The 16,881-nt window shown below is 53.6% G+C and overlaps 1 protein-coding gene across 1 annotated transcript in view; it reads right to left on the bottom strand.

Moving 5' to 3' along the window:
• The window catches only part of CRHR2 (corticotropin releasing hormone receptor 2), a 46,166-nt gene that overhangs the window by 28,650 nt on the left and 635 nt on the right, over window positions 1-16,881 (bottom strand). Inside the window, exon 2 of the mRNA XM_008067554.1 lies at window positions 7,049-7,142. Within this exon, the coding sequence (XP_008065745.1) occupies window positions 7,049-7,142 (94 nt within the window). The remainder of the gene's footprint in view (window positions 1-7,048; window positions 7,143-16,881) is intronic.

Genomic DNA, 16,881 nt, shown 5'->3' with positions numbered 1-16,881 from the left:
GGCGCCGTGGGGCGGGGCCGGCGGCTCCTCTCCTCGGGGCTCGGTCTCCAGCCCCCGGCCCCCCGCCCGCAGGCCCTGCCCAGAGACGGCCTGCTGGATCCCGGCTCTCTTCCACCCTCGAGGTCCAGAGGAGGACGGCGGGCCTGGAGGGCGTGGGCACGGGGGCCGGGATGCCCCGTCGGAGAATCGCAGGCCCCGGAGCTGCAGAGGGCAGCGCAGCGCGCCACGCTCCTGCCGCTCGTCCGAGGGAGTCACCGCAGCCTTCCTAACCGAGGATCAGCGGCAGGCAAAGTTGGGTGCTCTCCGCCCGTTTTGTCTCCCCTGAGCTAGGACCCTGGAGGGAGGCGGGAGACGGAGGGTCCACGGGCAGATTTGCGCCCTGGAAAAGCCTCTGCCTCTGGGAAGGCAATGGAGTGGGGAGACCTGGACCGAAGCAGGGCGCCACCGAAGGGTCTAACGAGATCGAGTGGCCTGAACAGGTTGAAGACCCTGGACTAGGCCGTGGGAGCTGGAAGGAAGAGGGATTTCGGAGGGGGAACCAGTCCTGGTGGGGAGGGGCTGGAGAGGGGAGTGGGTGGTGCTTTGAGTGGAGTCAGTAGGTGGGGATAACATGGGGCGGGGGCAGCGTTGCCGTTGAATTAGATGGGGGAGTTCTAGGGGAGAAATTGGTTGACATCATCTGGAAGGCTTTGGACACTCAGGTCTTAGTGCCCTGGGCACCAGTAAGAATCAGGAGAGAAGTGCAAATGTCTCTCTTCCTCCTGGCTTGGTCAGGGCCACCCGATGCTGGTTTTCACACCAGTAGAGGGGAAAAAAATCAGGCCCCATGGCAGGTGCGGAGGAGCTAAGTGCCTTTATAGGGGTTTGCCCAGGACCCCTAGAACTGCCGCCTTGGTAACTTGTTGCAGCTGCACCCTCAGAATGCCAGGGTGAGCCTGCTGCTCCTGCTTGCTGAGTGGGTAACCCGGACTCAGGAGCACTGCCTAGGGGGTGACAGGCCGTGACTCAGGCTGGGCTCTGGTCCTGCCTCTGTCTCTTCTCTCCCTGCAGGCAGGACTCTGCTATCACTTTTGGGACTTTATGGTGAAACGCTCGCTGAGGCCCCTCCCAGCCCTAAGAGTCTGGTTCTGAGTTATGAGCCCCAAAGTCTGGGGAAAGCATACGTGCATGTTGTGTATTTCCAGGGCAGAGAGAGTTGGGACCCAGTCCCAGGAACCTCTCCTGTGCCCCTGCCAGCCTCCACTGTAACCAAAGCTGCCAGGAAGCCCACAATCACCCTGACCCAGCACTGTGCCCTGAGAAGTAGAGGCAGAGGCAGGCAGGCTGCCTTTGTGCATTCCAGTCTCACCAGCCTCCATATTAATGCTGCTGTCACTGCCAGACAGGGCAAGCAAGTGAGGGAGAGAGCGTTAAGACCAGGGCCTAGCCCTGGCATCTCTCCAGGACCTGCTGACTGGCAGGTATGAGGTGCAGAGCAGCCAGCCAGGTCTGCTTTGGCCTCCTGGATGCCTAGAGCCCCTGGCTCAGCTCTGGGCAACTGCAGTGGCAGGGGTTGCTGGGTCTTCAAAATACCCAGCAACAGGAGCTGGGGAGGACAGGTTGAGTCCCAACCCCAGCCTCAGATGTGAGTCTTGACCCCAGCCCTGGGCTGCATCCTAGTCTCAGTTCCCAAAGTAGACCCTGCCCCCCAGAGTCCCACACAGGCCAGAGTGTGGCTGTCCAGGTCAGCCTGTGACCGACGATTTCACAGGGAAATAGTATCCTTCATGTACAAAGGAGGGCCCTTCACATACCACATCATAGCATGGGGGACTGGGGAGAAGGGAGAAATCAAGCCAGCCTTAAGTTGTTGACTTTGCCCATGCCCAGTGCCACTGTCTTGGGGATGCAGCTAAGTCAGGAGGTAGTGAGCGCCCAGCAACCAGAGGCAAAGATTTCTCATTTCACATGCAGATTTCTGCAGAACAGAGGGTTGGCCTGGGTGATCTGGATTGCTCTTCACTGGGGGAGCACATGTCCCAAAGACTCCTCTGGGAAGTGACCATTTTGGTGACAGAACCAAAGGTCATTGTGCATCCTGAGTGGTCAGCTGGGCCCTAAGCACAGACACAGGCCCAAGGTCCTCTGGTTTCCAGGATGTGGGGCTATTCTTGAAGGATCTTATTATTAAAGGCACCGTTGTCTGTTATTACAGATGTGACAGGAAGCATTGGAAAAGGTAGCTGTTCTGGATAAAATTGATTTTACAACTCCCTTTAGTGTTTTTGCAAATAGGTAACTGGGGAATAAACTGGGAAGAGCCTAAACTTCCCTATTAGATTAAATCCAACTGCAAACAAACACTGAGTCTTTTTCACTAATTAGAGAAGCAGAGATGAGAGGCCCCTGGGATGGGAGTGGGTCCCAGGGCTGCAGGCCAGCCCAAGCCCAAATTAAAGCTAGGCATGGGAGAGAAGCATCTGGGACAGTCTGTGTGTCCCTGGACTGGTAGGGACAGGTTGGCAAATAAGTTCATGAAAGTGTTGCAGGTGTGCAGAAGACCACTATGTGGCCTTGAGCAGCCCGGAGTGAGGCATGGGCCTCTGTGCCTTGTGTCCCACCCATGACCCACCTCTAATGTCAGTTGCAGTGGCAGCAGACATTTCCAGGCCAGCTCAGACATACCTCTTGCAAAGCCTAACACATGGCACCAAATAGGTACATGGCACCACAGAGTCTCACACAGTCACAGACATGCATCTTCACCATTTCACACACATTCTCTTTCTCATTCTTCACTACTCAAATATCAGCTGGAAAACAGGACTTAAGGGGATGGGGTGAGTCTTTGCATCTCTAAGGGACTGTTCTTGGTTAGGTCACGTAGACAGGGAGTTCGCTCAGGTAGAGCTGGGATCGTCGTGGAGATTCCTGGGAGGTACAGTGGGGCAGCTGAGGGCATGGAAACTCAGGAGGGTCCTGAAGGTGCCCCACTTTTGCCCTGTGGCACTGGGGACAGGACCCCAGGCCAGACACCCCTTCCCCACCCTACTCCACTCCACCTCAGGACAGAGGAGGTGGCCTGGTGTTTCCATGTCGAACCATGGGACTAGGCTTTGGGGCCAGAAAGGGCCCTCAGTGACCATCCAATTCCACATTCCCATATTACAGATAGGCAACAACAATTTCTTCTCCCATCCCTCCCATGCCATCTCCATCTCTGTGGCCCTGTCTTCTCCTTCTAGCAGATGAGCTGATGTTTTACAGTTAAAATCTCATCTCTCAACTGGGAGTGGTGGCTCATGCCTGTAATCCTAGCACTTTGGGAGGCAGAGGCGAGAGGATTGCCTGAGTCCAGGGGTCCGAGACCTGCTTGGGCAACATGGCAAGACCTCATCTCTACAATAAAAAATTTTTTTAAAAATTAGCTGGGTGGGTGGCGCATGCCTGTAGTTCCAGCAACTTGGAAGGCTGAGGCGGAAGGATCGCCTGAGACCAGCAGTTCGAGGCTGCGGTGGTCGTGAGCATGCCACTGCACTCCTGCCTGGGCACAGAGTGAGACTACTACTCAAAAAAAGAAAAAAAGATTTTATGACTCTTCTTCTGAAGAGCGCCCCCATCCCCTACCCTGCATTGTCTTTGAGATGGAGCCATGGAGTCCAACTCTTCGGCATTGCAAATAAAGTTCTTGGTCATCCATCCCCCATCCTTGCCCCCCTGCTCCATTTGAGAGGCCCTCCATAACAACGCAGCACTCCCTGGAGCCACTCTCTGCCTCTGCACTTCACTCAGGCTGTTCCTGCAGCTGAAGAGGCCCTCCCAGCTCTACACGCATTCATCATATACACAGCTGAGCACTCACCTCCTTGATGCCTGTGTCACACCAAGGTTGCTGTTTTTCCATTGTCTCGCTGGCGACTCGGCGACTCCCCATGTGCAAGGCCTTGTTCACTAACCCATCCCCAACACCCATCAGAATGCTCCAGGCTTGGACTCAGCGAGTCACCATGAAAGAGCAAATGCCTCTGCAGCAGAGCTGAGGAGAGCTCAGGTCCCCGTCTCCCAGGCCAAGACTCTATGCCCATTTGACCACCCTGATATATGCCTGTGTGTGTGTGTGTGTGTGTGTGTGTGTGTGTGTGTGTGGCGTGCGCACACTGGATTGGGGAGTTACTTCAAGGGATCTTTGAATCCATTCAGATTCTTATATTGTCTATGGACAGGAAAAATAACATGCCTCAAATAGACATCCTATTATTTTTCAAATATATGCAGATGCCTCTGTGATGAATAAAATCAAAATAATTCATTTAAAGTCCATCTGAAGTCATAATCGTTGTCGTGATTATGTGTGTTTTTCCTTTATTTGGACCTCAGGGGCACACAGTGGAATGATCACAGTCTTTGATTCATGACTCTTTGCCGTCATTAGCCCACGCGTGGCCTAACTTTATTTTATTCTTGTCTTTTATAGAAGTTTGTATGTAATAGTAAATATAATAAACCTACCACCCAATTGGAAACCAGACCATTACCAGTCACTTACATATTTATTTCTGTACTCCTTACCCAGAGGGAACATGCCCTTGAATAATGCGTTTGTCATTCTCTCGCTTGATTTTTCGGTGTTCTCACGTGTATATATGCCTAAACAGTAGAGTGTTTGGTTTTTCTTGGTTTTGAACTTGATGCTAGTCATCATGCATTTTCCCAATCAGTGGACACTAAAAAAAAGTCACTATCATGTGGGGACCTGAGAAGCGATTTCTGAAGCCCGAGGGGCTCCCTAACAGCCCCCAAGCCCACCTCTGGGGCATGGTTAATGAAGGGTGGTACGTCCCCAGATGACTGCTAGGCAGCATCACAGGCGATGTGGTGGATGAATATTTAATGTCACGGGATGTGTTCACTCTGAATTATATCAGAAAAAGGCATGTGGCAAAACTATGCACACAGAAGTATCCCAGTTTTACCAAAAAGAATAGGCCAGGATCAGTGGCTCATGCCTATAATTCCAGCACTTTGGGAGGCTGAGGCAGGAGGATTGCTTAAGCCTAGGAGTTGGAGACCAACCTAGGCAACATGGCGAGAACTTGTATCTAAAAAAAAAAAAAGAATTATAATAAACTAAAATAAAAATGTAATAAAAAGCCATGAGGTTCTATGGATTCATAAAAGCCTGGTGGATCTAAGATGATAAAAATTCCTGGGTTGTAGAATAAGCTCTTATTGTTTTCTTTGATTTGAAGATTTTTCTCCTAATTTTTTATAAATCATATGGATCCCTTTTATAAAAGGTGACCCACCTGGGCAGCGAGACCTCATCTCTACAATCAATCAAAAAATCAGCCAGGCGTGGTAGCGCGCACCTGTAATTCCGGCTGCTCAGAAGGCTGAGGCAGAAGGATCGCCGGAGCCCAGCAGGTCGAGGCTGCGTTGGCCGGGAGCGGCCACTGCACTCCAGTCTGGGTGACAGAGTGAGACTCCAACTCAAAAAAAAAATAAAAAGGTGGATGACACTAGAAGTTGAGAAGGGAGGGCTTTGTGTTTGGAGAAGCTGGGACCCTATCCTAGATTCAGAGGCAGGGAGGAGGTGGTTCTACCCATCAAGGGAAACAGGGAGGCATCTGTGCCACCTGCTGGAGGGGCGGGGAGAGGAGGGCCTGGAGAAGGTAATGGGTCTGCTGACAAGCCAGAGTCACCTCTGAGGGCAGGCAGTCCAGTGAGGGGAAGGGTGAGTCTTCCTGAGGAAGTGCCTTCTCTTCTGTCTGATGGCTGGCTTGGCCTGCGCTGGGTGTCTCTATGGTCTCTCTCGTTCAGCCCTCACTGTAAGCCCCCAAGGTAGACTGAGAACCACTTAACAGGCGAGGAAACAGGCTAAGATGCTGTTATAGGCTGAATTGTGTCCCTCCAAAGCTCATATGTTGAGGTACTAACCCCCAATACCTCAGAATGTGGCCTTGTTTGGATTTAGGGTCTTTAAAGAGATGATTACAATAAAAAGTTAGGTGATTGGATTAAGGTAATCCAATATGGTTAGGTTCCTCATAGGAAGAGGAGATTAGGACACAGACACATACAGAGGATAGACTGCATGAAGTCATGGGTAGAAGATGGCTACCTGCACACCAAGGGGAGAGGCCTCAGAAAGGAACCAAGTCTGCCGACAGCTTGACCTTGGACTTTTTCTCTTGGAGGAAAGAGATTCCTGTTGTTTAAGCCCCCTAGTCTGTACTTTGTTACAGCAGCCCCAGGAAACAGACATAGATGAGTTCGTCCAGGGTCTGGATGAGTCTGCGAGGTGAGGAGCTAGGATCAGCCTCAGGTTATTTGAGCCCCACATCTGAGCCCCCGATTGCCCCCTATAAGGAGAGCAGGCGGCAATGCCTGACTCAGGCGGCACCTGGGTGCTGGGTCCCTGAACCAGCCAGCATGCTTCTCTCCTTGTGTTCTGACAGCAGCCCAGGGCCCAAGAGAGGGTCACCCCCACCCCACCCTGCGGCTGCAGACTCGGGGAGGCCAGGACACTGAGTGGGGACTGGAGATGTCTCCCAGGAGCCTGTGAGAGTCCAGGGCACTTCACAGCTCTGCAGCGACTGGCCCTGACTCTGAATCAGCTGCTGGAAGCTGAGAGGTCAGAACTCAGGGCTGGGCTGCCACTTTGCAGGTCCTTACCAGGAGGAGACACCTGTAGCCACGGCAACCAGAACATGTTTTATACCTTCTGTCGTCTCCCCAAGTTTGAAAGCAGAGGGGCTGCCACCTCCCTGGTGGCCTGCTGATTGCCAGCCAGGATGCCTTCCTTGGAGTGCCGATGCGGGGAGCAGGGAGTAGGGGTCAGGGAATGGACTCCCAGACAAGTCCTGCATCAGTCAGAGCCTCAAATGGGGAAAGGGCTTGCCCAAGGACCCCAGTAAGGCAGAAAGAAAGCCAGGACAGGAAGCCACTACTCCATCAGCCACCCCACTGAGCTAGGGTTGACCCAAGAGAGAATCTTCTACCTCCCAGAACCCGAGGCCCACCCTCATCTCCTGGGTCTGCCACAGGGCAGTGGCAGGGATGTGCCTACCTGACAGGTTGGCGAGGGTCGTGACCGCGTGGCAGTACTGCTCCAGAAGTGTCCACAGGGGCTGGTCTTGGGATGCCCGACTCGACCTGGCCGCCTAGGGGTTCAGCAGGGATAAGGGTCAGGCCCAGGCTAGTCCCTGACAGCACCTACCTGTCTTCTTCCTTTCACCCTGTCCTGTCACTCATCCCTCACCCCTCTTCCTTCATTATAGAGAGGGGACCCTGAGGAAGGGCATGTCCAGGGCCACACATCGCCTTAGACACCATCCAGTGCAGCACCACCTCTGAGACAGGAGTCTGTCTGCCTGTCCCTCAGCTCCCAAGGCTGTCTCCTCCTGAGGGTGGAATGTGCCCTATAATCTGAGCCCTACATCTGAGCCTCTTCTGTTGACAAAGCCCAATGTGGAGTAGAGGTCCACCAGCTGTTTATTCACCCAGTAAATATTTGTAGAACACCTATTGAGTGTCAGGTTCTGGCTGGGAGACCCACTAGATGTCTTCAGGGTAGTCCCAGGACAGGTAGGCATCCACTAGACTTAGAAGGTATGAAAGGGGAGAGAAGAGCACACGATTTAACTCTGCTTTCCTGTCACACAGGTAAACAGATGCTTACAGTGAAGGACAGTAGGTTAGTACATGGGCAAGATGCCTAATCTGAACTTAGGAAGACAGGGAGTGTTTCCTGGAAGAGGGGAAATTTTGGGGGCAACCGAAAGGATGAGCAGGGGAAAAGGAAGGGACCACAGTGCTAGTTCAAGCACTCACCAGGGAAAAGATATGATTGTGGCAACATTGGCAATTCCATCCAAAAAGCAGAAACCACCCAGAATCCCAGCTCCTGAAAAGTCATCCGAGTGGGTGCTGGGTATGTAGGAATAAATTAGATGTGGTCATGTGTATGCTCGAGGGGAAGATGGGTGGGTGAACAGCTTTGTATTACACACAGTTTACTGATGAGGGTTGGGGTAGCATCATGGAAAAGCTTGTGCTGATATGGGATTTGAAGGGTGAGTAGGAGTTTGGCCAGTTAATAGGGTGGTACCAGGAAGGGCATTCTAGTTAGACAGCACGGCATATGAAAAGGCAGAGAGGCTGGAAAATGCATGGTTTAACACTGAACAAGAGCAAAGCACTCTAAAATTCTAGGCCTTATCCCCCATTCCTCAAGACCACCATTTTCCTGTGCTGTGGCCAGCGTGTGTGACTGCACAGGCTTGTGTGTCTGACTTTTATCACACACAAGCCCTGGCATTCCTGATTCTGGGATTCCAGAAGGCACTGCTCCACTAGCAGGCAACCCCTCCTTTTCCTCCTGCCTGTCCAATGTTCCCTCCCTGGCAGCTGGGTCAACGTTTGCCCCAGGATGTCCCTGTGGGCCAGAGCCCAGCAGCCCTCAAACATCACATTCTCAACATTGGACTCAGTCCATTTCCTGTGCTGGGACCTGAGGCCGCATGTCCGGTCTCACTGTGTTGGCCTGGCGCTTCTAATTAATGGCCCCACCTGGTCAGAGGGTGGAGCGCTGTTCCCTGAAGCCCCTCCCCGTAGCCTGGGCACTTACTGCACCTGTGTTCTGCCAGACTCTCACCCATGACACTGGTGCACAGAGAAATGCAGGGCGTGGGCATGTGTGTGTGTGTGTCTCTGTGTGTGTGTGTGTTCCTAGTACTCCAAGGGGACATTCTATCCTGTCAGCCAGGAGCTCTTGCCTCTTGGCCTCCAGGACAAACTCTGCTGCTCACATGTCGAGGGTGCACTGAGAGGCCCTCAGTCCTGGGCTCTTGGGCACCAGGAAGGCCTTGCTGGTTCAGCAAGCCACTTGCCAGGGGTTGGGTGGGCTGGGAGGGGCGGGAACACTGCATCTGGGACCTTCGAGAAGAATTCTCTGGTCCTGCTATCTGCTGGGTCTGGGGAGTGGAAGGCTCTAGGCCTGACCCACAGCCCCCTTTGCAGCCCCACGCCTTTGTTTGAGAAGCAGCTGGTAATGCCCTCCTGGGAGGGACAAGGTTGCAGTGAATTCCAGCCCCTGGAGGTCAGGACAGAGACTACCTAGAGTATATAGCAGCCGGGAGCTCTCAGGCAGAGAGACAGGCTTTGCATCTCACATGCCAGCTCCTTCTCCCAAAGCCCCCCAGCTGTGACATTTGTAGCCCCATCACTGGGGATGATCTCCAGTTTGGTCTCAGGGGGGCTCTGACCACGTGGGGTGAGGATATCCTCCCCGAGGGCTCAGGCACCTGGGCTGTCCTTGCCTCAGGTGCTGCCATCTTGGGCTGTGGTCCAGTCTTCTTGCTGAACACAGCACTTCGTGGTGAGCGGGCAGAGGGCTGCCACATCTGCACTGATGCTTGCTGTTTGGGCCTGGGTTTAATTTGGGCCGGGTAGATCAGAAGCAGTTTCTGGAATAACTCCCAGATCTCAGTTCCGTCTCCTGGAACTTCTCTGTTGGCCCCCAAAGCTGTCACAGCCAAAGATGTTCATTCTCTTCAAGGGGCTCAGCTCAAACCCTCAGCATATCCTGCAGGTGCCTGTTTTGGACAGAGCCCTTGGAGGTGGTAGGGATGGTGGGCAGGGAGGAGGAGGAGGAAAGGGAGGCTGCTGTCCTCAGAAAGCACATGGTCCTTTGGGCCCCAGGAGGGCAAGGATGCCTCATGAGGTGAGCGCCCAGAGGGCTAGAGTGCAAGCATCCTGTGCCCAGCCTTCTGGTGGTGCTGCTCCTTAGCTATGTGGCCTTGGCACAGCTGCTGAACTTCTCTGAGCCTTAGTCTTCGCATCTTTAAAATGGGGATAATACAAACCCCGTAGGACTTCTGTGTGCATTCAACAAATCATGTCACACAGAGGGCATGTACTAAACAGTGACTCTTGGCAAGGACTTAGGAGGGTGTCTGGCTAGAAGGCTCAGAGATGGAGGCTCAACTCTAGTCCTTCCCCTCCAGAAAAGCTTCCTGGAAATCCTGTGTCCCTCATTCCCCAGCTCTCCAGTCAGTTTGGACTGCCCTCGGGTCTTGATAGTCCTCTTGTGGACACGGGGGTCCTGGAGATGCAGTCTCCACTGCCCTCCCTGGACTCACCCCTAGTAGGGACGGGGCTTGTTTGTTGAGGAAACTGAAGGCCCCTGGGAGGACTGGGCATTGGAGCTGCCCCCCCTGCCCACCCTGTCCGTGAGACTGACTGCAGGATGCAGGAGCCCAGGGTCCACATTTGTGTTCCCAGTTCCTAATTCAGAGCCTGGCAGATAGTGGGTGCTCAGTGTTTGTTGACTGACTGACTAAAGGATGGGAGGACTTGGTCCATCAGCAGAGTGGATGGTAAGAAGAGGAGAACGTGACCCCAGGGCAGGTGCCAAGTGAGCAAAACTTCAGAAGCAGAAGAACCCAGGGCCTGCTCGGGAGACAGAAGCTCAGGTTTGCATGTGCTGTCCGGGTAGAAAGGAGAGCAAAAAGGGGGCGGGACTTATGTGAAGTCAGCACTTAGTGAGTGCTAAATGCCTTGGCTCTAAACACCTTACACAAAACAGCTGATTTAATCCTCAGTGTAGCCTCGGAGGTAGCTGTGAATAATCCCATTTCCCAGATGCAGCAGCCGAGGCCCTGAGAAGCAAAGTCACCTATGAAGACCACATCTAGGGTAAGGGGTAGGAGCCATACTCAAGCCAGACAGTCTGGCAGGCTATGGCTTGGTCAGGCACACGTGGGCAGGGTTGGTCCTAGGTGAGGGTGCAAAGGCCTGCAGGCCACAGATGCTGAGAGGACCCTGGCCGCAGATGGAAAAGCTTGTGCTGATATGGAGCCAGGGAGGCCGCTCAAGCCAGGAGCTCCTCTATTGTCACCGGGGAGTAGGATCTTGGAGGCAGACCCAGCTAACCAGGCAGGACCTTGGAGTCTACAGCCTAGGAGCCCTGGTAGACCCCATTGTAATGTAAGAAATACACAATATCTTTGGCCTCAGTCCCCAGTTCCTGACACAAAGCTCCTAACACCCTCGGAATTTCCTGGGTGACAGGAGCATCTTTTGTTCTAATGAGTTGATTCTTGGTGGCCTCCTGAATGGGATTGGTCACCAGAAAGACCAAGCCATGGTTAGAACAGTGTCAAACTTTCAGTCCAGCTTCTGTCCCTTCCCCCAAGGGCATGGCTGGAGGTTGAGTTAGTAATCGATGTGCCTAGATTGTGACATAAAAACTTTATCGATGGTACTGGGGAGTTTCCGGGCTGTTGACCCCCTGGAGGTGCTGGGGGGTGGCATACCCAGAGGGTGCATGACGCACCGTACCCCCTCCCCATAACTTCCCCATGCACCAATTCCCCTGTAGCCTTTGGAATATCCTTTATAATAAACTCATGAATATAAGTTTTCCTGAGTTTTGCAAAATGTTGTAGCACATTATAGAACCCAAAGGGAGGGTCTTGGGAACCCCTGATTACAGCCTGTTTGTCAGGAGTATGGGAAGCCTGGACTTGCAATTGGCATCTGAAGTGGAGGCAGTCTTGTGGGACCAAACCTTACCTGTGTGTTTGAGGCTGAATCCAGGTAAATAGTGTCAGAAATGAATTTAATTGGAGGCACCTAATTGGTGTCCCCAGATAACTGGAGAATTGCTTAGTAAAACAAAATCAAAACACACATTTGGTGTCAGAGGTATGTAATAATGTAGAAAAGAAACAGTGTTTTGCTTTTACAGTTATTCTCTCTTCTGAGGGGGACATCTTGGATTTCTGTACTGATCAGCTTTGAGCTGTCCCCCGTCCCCCGTGAGACTAACTGTAAGCTGCAGGAGCCCAGGGCCCGCATTTGTGCTCCCAATTCCTAGTTCAGATCCTGACAAATAGCAGGTGCTCAATAAATGCTTGTTGACTGACTGACTGGATGGATGGATTCATAAAACCATGGCCCCCTCAGGCAGGTAGAGCTACACCCCATCTCCAATTCTGGGAGCTCAGGGTCTGGGCTTTCCCTGCTTGTCCTATTTCCTTCTCTCAGAATTTTCTTTGAGGATCCAGGCCTGTGTGAGTATCCAGGTCCTGGTTCCAGCCTCTGTGTACCTGGCATGGGAAGCCCTCATCTTAGAAGGGAGCAGGGGAGAGGCCCTGGCTGGGGAAGGACACAATAGGTCAGAGCCAAGACTCCAGTTGCTTTTCTTCCACCTTGGGTCCTGTCCAGGCAGAACTGGTGCCCCAAGGGCCAGGGAGGCCTCAAAGGTGCCATCTCCCTGGAGCCAGGGGGTCTGGCCCAGCCTAGTGTTCCCTCCTGGACCTGGCGACAAAGCCTCCAACTAAATTTAGCCCTTGGTCTAAGCTGGGGAGATTTACAGGACCACAGGTTCTGGGCCCAGCCTGCCAGTGCCTGGAGTGGAGTGGGGCTGAGCTCCCTCCCTGCCCCCTCCTTCTGCTGCCCAAGGTCAGAGAAGGACTCAGCTGGGAGGGGCAGGATTCCGCCCCATGGTTGCTTTCATTCAGTGATTTTCATTGAGCCTGAGCTCAGGCCGGCCCCTCAGAGAGCATGCAGTTAGAGGAGAGGGAAGAGGCGGAGGGAGATGGCCTGCGGAGGGAGATGGCCTGCGGAGGGAAAGATGAGGATGGAGAGGAAAAGGAAGAGGAAGGGAGGAAGGAGGGAGAGGATGGAGGGGAAGGTGGTGGGCAAGACAGGGGAGTGAAAGACTAAGAGGAGGTGGGAGGAAGGAAGGATGGAGGAGGAAGAGAGGACAGGAAGTTGGGGATGGGGCGGGCTGGAGGCGGAGGAGGGGGAGCTTGGGCCCTGCACAGGTGGCAGGAGGGAACCCAGACTGGCGGAGAAGTGGTCAACACTTTCTGGAGTGTCTGGGCAGGCTTCCTGGAGAGGGTGACTTTAGATACTGGGTTCTAACTTTCAGGATGTGGGACCTTGAATGAGAGAGGACCCCAACTTTCCCCTTCCCCCACCAGCTCCCAGGGGCTCTCCCAGGCCTGGGTCTCATTGGCCCCTCATCCTGGGATGCCCCACCCTTCCTTCCAGTCCCAATTCTGCCTCCAGCCCCCTGGAAAATTCCAGGTCTGGCCTCATTCTGCTGCCCTCTCCTCTCTGAAAGCCTATGGACTCCTGTCCCTCAGCCCCTCTCTCCTCACCTGTGCCAAGGCTGGGCCTGAACACCCATGATGTGGGAGGAGGGGAGGCCGGGGTGCCTTGGCTAGCACAGGGAAAGGAGCTGGCCAGCAGGAGGTCCTGCCACGGGCCACCTGGCCTGGAATGATCACTTTATCTTTGTATTTTATTTTATTTTTTGAGTTGGAGTCTCACTCTGTCTCCCAGACTGGAGTGCAGTGGCCACCGCAGCCTCGACCTGCTAGGCTCTGGCGATCCTTCCGCTCAGCCTTCCAAGTAGCTGGAACTACAGGCGTGCACTACCACGCCCAGCTAATTTTTTGATTTATTGTAGAGATGAGGTCTCGCCTGCCCAGGTGGGTCTCGAACCCGTGGGCTCAGGCAATCCACTCACCTCAGCCTCCCAAGGTGCGGGATTACAGGCTGAGCCACCGAGCCGGCTTGGAATGATCACTTTAATCACCAACTCATCAAGTGTTCAGTTTGCCTAAAAGTCACCCGATTCTGACTTGTGTTGGCATCCGTCTGAAAGTCCTAAAAATAGCTTGACATCAGAACAAAATGACATTACAATTAAATTGTTGTTAAAGGAAGAGGATCTGGAGTCAGACTGCCTGGCTGGAATCCCAGCCCTGCAGCTTCCCGGCTGAGCGACCCTGGGCACGTGACCTCGCCTCTGCTTCCTTATCTGTGAAGTGGGGACAGGGTGGTCTTAGCTCACAGGGTTGGTGTGGAGCTTGCAAAGGCCAGATGGTGGGTACACATGATGAGCCCTGGGTGGCTGTTAAGAAAAATAAAGTAAATGAGCTTATTGAATATTCCATCCCTTGCTCCCCACAGATTTGAAAGGACATCTTAAAAAATTAGAATTTTGAATATAAAGTGACTTTAGACAAATTGGCTGAGGAATCCTTAAAATGGTCAAAATTAAATAAAGTAGAAAATGACAGCTAAGAGGATACAGAATAGAGTCGTAATTTGTAAAATGCTGCAAAATTGAGACTTCTGAGGAATACAAAATCAAGTAGGCAGTACCCTCAGACAGATTGGTTTTTTTAAAAAAATACTTAAACACCAGCAAAATGGCAAAAACAGAGAGCCTAGATTAGCAGAATAGGCAACGGAACACTCAGAAGGGAGCTGAATTTTGGGGAAAAATAATTAGATGAATCAGCACCTGGCAAATGGCCCTGAAGTGCCTGGCCCTGTAGACCTCAGTGAATGTGAGGTGAGGGGGCACGTAGCTCTGGTCTTTGGTGGGGTGGTGGGGTCTGGGCAGGGTGGGGAGAGTTCAGGCTCCTAGGGCTGGGCAGGGCCCACCAGGGACTTATCTGTGTCCCCTTGGCTCTTTGCTGAGCCATCTCAGGGTAGCTGGCCCCATCAGTAGCCAGACCCAAGGCAAGAGGCCACAGAGGCACTGTCCCAAGACGCTGGGTGAAGGTATCTCACTGCTTTCCAAAGGTCAGAGGAGCTGGACTTGGCCAGGAGGGGCTGGTGGACTCCTGGGGTCTTCACAAAAGGGTAGGAAAGTAGCACTGCTTAGCCTCTCGGAACCTCTGTTTTCTGTCTCTGAATAAATGTCCCCATCTTTCCGGTGTGCCAGTAAGGCGCCAACATGGCTTAACGGTTTCGGGCTTACAGTGCTGTATGCAGAGCAGCTTCTGAAGGCCTCCAAGGGGACCCGGGGCACCCATCACAGCTTGGCTGGCTCCTCCAGGCCTCCCTGGTGTGGTCTGGGCCAGGGTGTCCTCTCCATCCCAAATCCCTAGCAAATCACACTAGGCTGCTTAGAGAGCTCCCTGCTCTTGGCATAAATCACATCCCACAGGCCCCATCACAGCTCTGCACAGCCTCCCACTGACCTCTTCTCAGAGTTGGGACTCCAGGGTCTCTTCCTACCCCTCACTCTGCCCCCTTGAACCACTCCATCTCCACCCTGCCACCCCCCATCCCCATCAGACTGCCTCCTGTCAAGAGTTCTCATGCCCACACACACTTTGCATCCCAATTTCCAGGTTTGTAAATACACACTGATTTCTTTCCTGCTATGTCTCCTTCTGGGTTATAAACTTCATCGGGGCAGGAGCTGTGGGTTGGGGCTCTCACCCTGTGTCCGACTCATGTGCGGTCCTTGGTAAACTCCCGTTGAGCAACTGAGAGGGCTGGAGGCCAGGTTCCCCCTGGGTTGCCTTCCCTTGCCTCTGCCTGCTCCAGGTCTCACAGTCTCATTTCACAGCGAGAAGAAATCTCAGGGTAGTTGGCCAAGAACCCAGAAATAAATCCCATGACCATGAGAGGCTTACATAGGGCAGGCTGGGCTTTGGGATCAGAAAGACCATGGTTTAGTGACTCTCATGCTGGGCACTTGCTGAATGACTTTGGGTAAGTAACTAGTCTCCATCTCAGTCTGAAACTGTCAGGATAGCTGAGGACAGGGTCTGGGCTGACCCTGAGGGAAACTGGGCCCCCCATGTGGCCACCAAGGATCCCAGGGCACGTCCTGCAGACCCCTGCCTGGGCAGGCCCTGAAGCAACTACCAGAAGCTCTCTCCATCCTATCTCTCTGATAGGCAACTCCTGCCCCACACCTGGCCCTCGAAGAAGGCACCTATCCTGAGAGTGAGTAGGGGAGCACAAGAGCTAGAAGCCTAAGATGACTGAGGGCAGAAGGGTGGGTGGTAAAACACACTCCACAATCTCCACCCACCCCAAACACAGTCTGCAACGTCATTCAAAGGGCCTGGCTAGGGGCCCTCTGCCTATCAGTGTGTTGACTGCAGCTAGGCATGGTACCCATCTCCCAGCCCTGCTCCTCCACCTGACCAGGTCCCAGGAGGGCAGGGCCCCTGGTGACTGTGCTGTACCTGTGTCACCTGGTGCACGACCGTAGCTCACATTCCCTGGGTGCTCATGCCCGGCCTGGCGTGATGTCACATGCTTCACTGGTATGAACTCAACCGTTCCTTGTGACTACCGCATTCAGCAAGCACCAGTGTCATCCCCATTCTACTTATGAGACGATCAAGGATCGGAGGATTTGAGTAACCTGCCCAAGGTCACATGTTGAGTGGCAAAGCTAGAATTTGAATTTGTTCTGTCAGCAAATATCTGTCAGATGATTGTTGAAGGAAGCGGTCCTCCTACATATCGGGATATTAAGGCCCAGAAAGGCCCTGAGGCTGGTGTGTGGCTGAGTCAGGCAGGGACAGGCCTCCTGACTCCCAGCCTGGTTCTGCCCCCCATACTGTGAGGCCTAGGGTGGGTCATCCTCCCTCTCTGAGCCTCAGTGTCTCTGTCTGTAAAACGGACAGAGGGTTGGAGGTAGATCACTCCCTCCAGTGTCTCCCTGACTTCTTCAGCTACCCCTTGATGGCTGCTCTCCATCCCTTCACCCCAGCGCCCCTGGGCAGAACTTGGTTCTGGCCACAGGGCATGGGGTGTGGCTGGGGAAGCTCAGAGTCCTGACAAACGCTTAGAGAGGTTGGTTCTCTCAGTGCCACTCTGCCCTGGGAGCTACCTGACTTCAGACACTGAAAGGAGGGGTGGGGCAAGGTGGCAGGGGCGGGAGGTGGCTCTCTGGGGGCCCATTGAGGGGAAGGGCCAGTCCTGGGGTGGGGTGGAGAAGGGAGTTAGGGATCCTGCAGGGAAGATGGAGGGAGTGTCATGGGAGAGTGGACAGGAAACAGGGAACTTCTGGACCTGAGGTGGGCAAGTCCCTGACACTAGGGTTTCAGCCCAGCACCCCCCCCCCCC

The sequence above is a fragment of the Carlito syrichta genome, unplaced genomic scaffold (genome assembly GCF_000164805.1).
Source record: "Carlito syrichta isolate Samal-C Ts95f unplaced genomic scaffold, Tarsius_syrichta-2.0.1 Scaffold107564, whole genome shotgun sequence".
Lineage (NCBI taxonomy): Eukaryota > Metazoa > Chordata > Mammalia > Primates > Tarsiidae > Carlito > Carlito syrichta.
This window is presented reverse-complemented; position numbering and strand designations above follow the sequence as displayed.